This window comes from Triticum dicoccoides, chromosome 6B (assembly GCF_002162155.2).
Source record: "Triticum dicoccoides isolate Atlit2015 ecotype Zavitan chromosome 6B, WEW_v2.0, whole genome shotgun sequence".
In the NCBI taxonomy this organism is placed as follows: domain Eukaryota; kingdom Viridiplantae; phylum Streptophyta; class Magnoliopsida; order Poales; family Poaceae; genus Triticum; species Triticum dicoccoides.
Window position 1 is genome coordinate 719,354,429 of NC_041391.1, and position 7,142 is coordinate 719,361,570.

A 7,142-nucleotide genomic window follows, 5' to 3' on the forward strand; every position below is an offset into this window, starting at 1 on the left:
TTTCTTTTATTTCTTTTTCTTTTTTCTTCTCAGGTTTTCTGTTTTATTTTCGTTCTCTTTTCATTATTTCTGCATTTATTTCTTCGGTTTTATTTTTATTTTCTATTTTATTTGGTTTATTTTGCTTCTTTTTCGGTTTTCATATTTTGGATTTTCTTTGTTTCTTTTGGTTTTAATTCCACATTTTTTAATATACATTTAAGCTTTTTCTAATACAATTTTTTTTGTAATACAAGGACAACATTTTTTATATTGACATTATTAACATTTTAAAATGCTTTATTAAGATTTTTCAAATACAAGATTAACATTTTTTGAATGCATGATCAACATTTTTTCCATACACACTTTTAAACTTTTTTAAATGCTTGATTATCATTTTTAAAATACAAGATTAACATTTTATAATACATGGTCAACATTTTCTTTCAAATGCTTGATTAACTTTATAAATGCAATATTAACTTTTTTTTCAATAGATAGTCAACATTTTTTCTATACATATTTAACATTCCAAATGCTGACTAACATTTTCCAAATGCTTGATTAACATTTTTTATATACATAATCGAAAAATCTCACCATTTTCTATTACCCGGTCAACTTTTTTATATCACATTTAACATTGTTCAAATGCTTGATCAACATTTACCAAATACTTGTTCAACTTTTTTTTTTCAAATGCTTGATTAATAGTTTTATATATATGATAAAAAAATCATCATTTTTTAATACATGGTCAACATTTTTCTATACACATTTCACATTTTTCAAATGGTTGATCAACATTTCCAAATACTTGTTCAACCTTTTTTCATATGCTTGATTAACATTTGTGTATACATGATAAAAAAATTCACCATTTTTTAAATATTTGGTCAAAAAAATTGCTATACACATTTATCTTTTTCAAATACTTGTTCAACATTGTTTCCAAATACTTGATTTACATTATTAAATACATGATGAAATATTTATAAACATTTTTATTACATTTTTCATGTACGTGATAAACATGTTTTCTCTATACGCATTTAATATTTTTTAAATGATTGGTCAACATTTTTCAAATGTTTTATAGAGTGTTTTTTGTAATATATATGTACATAGAATTATTTTAGGTATAAATGGTCCACGCACACACGCAAAAGTCAGAACCACCACATCTGAGATGCTTGAGCTTAATCGCTTTCTTTCTTTCGGGTGCCTGGTGAACGCCGCCAAGACGACGGCGGCCGAGGCGGACACGGCAAGCAGAGGATGCCCTAGATATAGATGGCAGCAGCAAACACCGCGACATTCCCAACATCCAAATCAAACGTGATTTAGCAAGTCACAATTCGTGCCATTCGCCAAACACAGAAACAAAATCTAATAATATCAAAATCGAAATCAAGAGTGTTTGTCTGTCATGGCGTCCAAATCAGAAGATAGCGGAACAACAAAAGTGTGTTTTACACGAGCTGGTGGTCAATCCATCCGAGAAAGAATATATACACTTCCCATGTTCCCAAAGCAACAAAAGAAATCTCAAGTTACAGCACCAGAAATACAGCCAAACATCGCAACGCAACCAAATCCCCAAACATCGCACCGAGACACAGAGAGAGGGAGGGGTCGCTCCGGTCCAGAGCTCAGATAAGATCAGCGACGTTCATGGGCATCTCGTCGATCTGCGTGCTGTAGTACTGCTCGATGTCCCGAAGGATACGGATGTCGTCCTTGCGCACAAAGTTGATGGCCACACCCTGCAGTCACGCCACACAGAAAAAAGTTCATGCAAGTCAAGGCAGAGTAGGCAACATTTGGGATGCAGAGAACAAACATTTAGTTCAGATTAGTCAAGCCTTGCATATTCACTTTCGACAAGAATTTTAAAACAAAATAAAAGTGTTTAATCACCAAATTTACTCCAATTGATTTCTTTACTGAGACAGCATTATCATTTTAATAACTGTTTTTTAGCAACACAGAAACTATATCCAAAATTCTCTAGCGCATAACCTAACTTGAGTTATGAAGCCGGAGTGTGAACTTTACCTTGCGCCCAAAACGCCCAGAGCGACCAATACGATGGATGTAAAGCTCACGGTTGTTGGGGAGATCGTAATTAATGACAAGAGAGACCTGAAACAAATCCAAACAGATTCAAGTCAGTAATCAAAGATGAGCATCATTATGCAACAGCGTGCTTAAAGGTAATCAACAAGTGAAAGAAAGCTAAAACTGGCAAACAAGACTTGCCTGCTGGACATCCAGCCCTCGAGCCCAAACATCGGTTGTGATCAGAACACGGGTCGTGCCACCCCTGAACTCACTCATGATCGCATCCCTTTCCTTCTGAGGCATGTCACCGTGCATAGCTGACACCGTGAAGTTGTTGGTGCGCATCCTTTCAGTAAGCCAATCCACCTGAACAAAAGACAACTATCGCTTTAGCAAGCTGTGAACCATCAACTTCTGAACTCAAAGAAGCAACAATTTAATAGCAAACCCAAAACATAGTGACAGGCTTAAATTTTAGCACTGATCAGCACGTAACAGGATAAAAGGAACAACACGCAGATTCAGCAACGAAGTGATATGCATGTGCAATGTCCATAAGGACAAACAAGAAATTAGTGTCAACAAATGCTAACTGGGGTAGAGCAGAGTACTTCAAATAACAGCGATTCATCACGGAATTTAATGGTGTAACCAATAGCAAACCCAAAACATAGTGACACTTAAATTTTAGCACTGCTCAGCACGGAACAGGATAAAAGGAACAACACGCAGATTCAGCAACAAAGCGATACGCATATGCCATGTCCATAAGGACAAACAAGAAATTGGTGTTGACAAATGCTAACTGGAGTAGAGCAGAGTACTTCAAATAACAGAAATTCACCAGGGGTTATCATATGAACAACAAGAATCATTCAACTGAGCTACACATTACCTTTCTCTTAGTGTTGCAGAAAATGACTGCTTGGGTGATGGTCAGTGTATCATAAAGATCACATAGTGTATCAAACTTCCATTCCTCTTTCTCAACAGCAACAAAGAATTGTTTGATGCCCTACAAACATGACATGGAAAATGTAAGTGCCAAATAAGATAACATACAATAAAGCAAAACAAGTGGCAGTATTTACCTCTAGGGTCAACTCATCACGTTTTACAAGGATCCTGACTGGATCAGTCATGAACTTGCTAGTTATCTCCAAGATGTCATGGGGCAGAGTTGCAGAGATCAAAACAACCTGCGTGGTACAATAATACACAATTAGGAAAGTAGAAAATCTCTGTCATGGAGAACAACTATTACTAGTCGACAGACGCCGTGCTCATGTTAACAATATTAATTTGAAAAGGCTAACTTTCCCATTACATTTCACTGCTTGAGGGATGTTACAAATGTTCAACTGATGTAATGCTGATGAATAATAGAAGGAAACGCAAAACAGATGAGCGAGCACCCCAATCTGTCCCCAAATATCTCTTAACTCCTAATAAAAAGTACAGTCGGTGATGTTTCATGTGGCTATTTCTAGAGCGCTCCATCCATTACTGTTTGCATGCAAGGTTCTCTTCTGTTTTTTTGTCTATAGCTATATGCTGCATTGACATTGAACGCTTAACTATTAGATAATCATGCAATTAAACAGCCCAATGATAGATAGTTAACCTTTATTTGACAAGCTTTAAACATGCATATGGTGTGATCTTTACATCTACTCAAAACATTATTCCAAAAGCCTAGGATTGATCAAGTCGCATAAAAAGGGCCTAGGGATAATTAACACTTCCTTTGGGCCAGCAGGTAGCCTTTCACTTCTCTGTGTTTTCTCTACCCTGGTTTGCTTGCTCTGTTAAGTGCTGAATATGTGCTTGGCTGCTTGCAGCTTGCACTGATCAGAAATGAATGGCAGCAAGGGGATAGCAGCAGTGGGTAGGCTCAGCCTAGGACTTGGGAGTTTGTAAGTTCATATCATGGTATTAGATACCTGCTGCTAGAATAGCTTATTAAAATGATTTGGGCCGACTTACATGTCTATAGTTGTATTAGTGGGCAACTATCATATCTGCAGAGTAAGGTTGTTGGAAGTTACGGATATTTGCGTTGCTTGCCTGATGAGGTCCCAAAAGAGAGGAATTGTTGTACGGGTTTCAGACAAGGGAGATACACACGGGCAATGGAGAAATCCCTGAATTAAGTAAATTAATTATCGAGTTATTGCTCTATTCTGTTCACTATAAACAAACTTATTAGTTCTTTATTTCCTCATGAGTTTCTGTATACTCTCTGCGTGTAGTAACAGAAGTGACACCTCTGTAGCCTCGTCAGCATCGATTAGTTTTTTGATTGTGATTGTGATTGAAGTGCATGCCTTGATCTTTACTGTATGATGCAGTTCTGTGCCCTTGGTCCATTATTGTCCTTATTTCAGGGGCAAGCAACTGTTAGGTATATGGCAATAGTTCAATTAGAAGTAGAGGTCTACTGTTTTTGCAAAGAAGATTTCGCCATAATATTTCCACCATGGTAGAGGGTAGACGAAGAGTGTAAAAGGCAGAGGTAAAAAAGATGCACGGAGGAAATAACTAGAGGCTAGAGATAAAAAGGGGCATCTAAGAATCCAACAGGTGCAAAATATAATGAATTTTAATAATATTTTTCTAGACATGTTTTATCTACCTTAGCTTTCTTTTTAGGAACTTCTATTTTTCATAGCAACGCACCTGCAGCTAACTAGTGAATAACAATGTCATGCATTGCTAGCTACAGCAAGATTATTACAGTAGAAAACGGTGTAAAACGTTGGTGTTGGTCAATGAAAAAATCAAGTCAGAAAGGTGATATATAGAGGGGGAAATACAGTCAGGTGACAACTTGAATTCTGCAGTGAAAAGCCTGAAAGGGTAGACTGATAAATTACACAAACAAGTAGTTCAAAGACGGACCTGAAGTTCTGGGGGAAGATATCTGTAGACATCATATATCTGATCCTTGAAACCTCTGCTCAACATCTCATCGGCTTCGTCCTGTTATGAAATCAAATCATGTTAGAATCATTGAACCTGGCCAAATTAACTTAAAGAAAAAACAACTGCAGCATGACAAAGAGCAAACTAACCAGGACTAGGAGCTTGATGGCTCTTGTGCGCAAGGTCCTTCTCTTGATCATATCGCATACTCTGCCGGGGGTTCCTGAAACAACATGCACTCCAGACTCGAGCTTCCTAATGTCCTCGCCGATACTTTTGCCACCAACACAGGCGTGCACAGAGACGCTCATGAAGTTACCAACAGCCTGCATCACCCTCTCTGTTTGTGTCGCAAGTTCCCTAGTTGGCGACAGTATCAGCGCCTGCACCCTACAGAATCGAATATCGACTTCAGCTTCACTCTTTCAGAGCAAGTGGCATGTAAACAGTATCGTCACAGACAGTAAAATTGACAAGGCACAAGGTCAACAGAGTGTAAAATGTATAGCCCATTCGCAGGGTGAGATGCAATGCATTGGTTCTAATAACAGGTTCCACCAATCTATTTTGCATATGCATCATGGAAAGCTGGTGCATTACAGGGTTAAATGACAGTAAATAGGCAGGTGGGCTTGAATGTTTGAACAGATTCCGCAAATCTACGCCGAAATCACGCACCCCGCCGCAAAACCGAGAGCGCGGGCGGTCCCACACGAACGAATCAACGCGAATGAGACCAGCTCTAGCAGCGGGCGACGGTAACATTAGGTAAATACAAATCCTAAATAAAATCTAGCGAGTCCTTGCCAGACCAATCGGGCCAGCAAGCAAGCAATCTGAGAATCCGGCGAGGGTGGCAGAGGGAGGGGAGCGGAGGGGAGGGGATGGGCGCCTTACTCGTGGACGTTGGTCTCGATGACCTGGCAGACGGAGAGGGAGATCATGGAGGTCTTGCCGGTGCCGGACTGGGCCTGGGCGATGACGTCGCGGCCAGTGATGATGGGGATGACGGCCCGCTGCTGGATGGCGGAGGGCTTCTCGAAGCCGTAGCCGTAGATGCCGCGGAGGAGGTCCTCCCGGATCCCCATGGCGTCGAAGCTGCCGACGACCTCCACCCCCGCCGAGGTCTCGAAGGTCAGGTTCTCGTCGTCCATCGGCCGGCCCCCGCCGCCCGGCCCGCGCCTGGTGGAGGTCGTCGCGCCGCCCGCCGCCGCCATCGGAGAAGCGAAACCCTAGCTGGGTCCGGGGGTGGGTGGTGTGTGGAGACGTGGGGAGCAGCAGCCACAGAGACAGACAGGCGGAGGGAGAAGTAATCGCACCGCGCGCATAGCGGGCCCGGGCCGGCCCGGCCCAGCAGAAAAAGGTTGTTCCGCTTGCACGCAAAACAAAAAAAAACCTCGTGCGTGTTGCCTAGGCCGGCCGTACACAGGGGGACCTCCTATCTGCCGCATTCTGCAGCAGACTGGCGGGGTTTCGCACAGGGTACTCTTTCTCTGGGCCGGCCCACGCAGAAGCAGCCGGTAGTGAAAAAAACAACGCAAAAACAAAACGCCTCAGCCAGGATTCGAACCCACGACCCGATGCTAGTAAAGATAGTACCTGACCACTGGAGCTGATAAATACTTCTGTCAACATTGCAGCGCTAAGTCTCTTAGCACTAACGAAACCGACATATCAAATTATTTTCTTTTTTCTCGAACATTTACATAAAACTCTGAATACTTTCAAAAGAAATTCTGAACAATTTTCGCAATACACGAATAAGTATTGAAAAAATTGCCCAATTTTTGGATATGTAACATAATTTTAAAAGGGAAAGAATGTTTGAATTTGTGAACAAATTTTGAAAACTGGGAACATTTATTCAATCCCAATTTTTTACAAACACGGACAATTTTTGAATATTTGCGAACAAATTTATACAGAAGAACATTTTTGGATTTATAAACAAATGTCCGAAACCTGAACAATTTTAAAACAACATTTTGGACAAAAAGGACACATGTTTTGCACCTGTAAACAAAAATTGAAACTGTAAACAAAATTTATCAAAAAGTGAACATTATGATCATTATTGGAATTTGTGCACACAAATTTAAAAATTGGAACATTTTTTGGAGTTATGAACATATTTTGAAAGGCAAACTTTTTTTAGAATATCAGAACATATT

At 40.1% G+C, this 7,142-nt stretch overlaps 1 protein-coding gene across 1 annotated transcript; it reads right to left on the reverse strand.

Moving 5' to 3' along the window:
- Window positions 1-1,367: 1,367 nt before the first annotated feature.
- Window positions 1,368-6,259, reverse strand: LOC119325700 (eukaryotic initiation factor 4A-III homolog B). Its single transcript, XM_037599418.1, has 8 exons — window positions 5,869-6,259; window positions 5,121-5,361; window positions 4,948-5,028; window positions 3,138-3,245; window positions 2,942-3,061; window positions 2,245-2,412; window positions 2,041-2,127; window positions 1,368-1,748 (listed from the first exon to the last, which is right to left on the reverse strand). The coding sequence occupies exons 1-8, from the start codon at window positions 6,186-6,188 to the stop codon at window positions 1,635-1,637; spliced, it is 1,239 nt and encodes a 412-aa protein (XP_037455315.1). The 5' UTR covers window positions 6,189-6,259; the 3' UTR covers window positions 1,368-1,634.
- Between the last annotated feature and the right edge of the window lie 883 nt (window positions 6,260-7,142).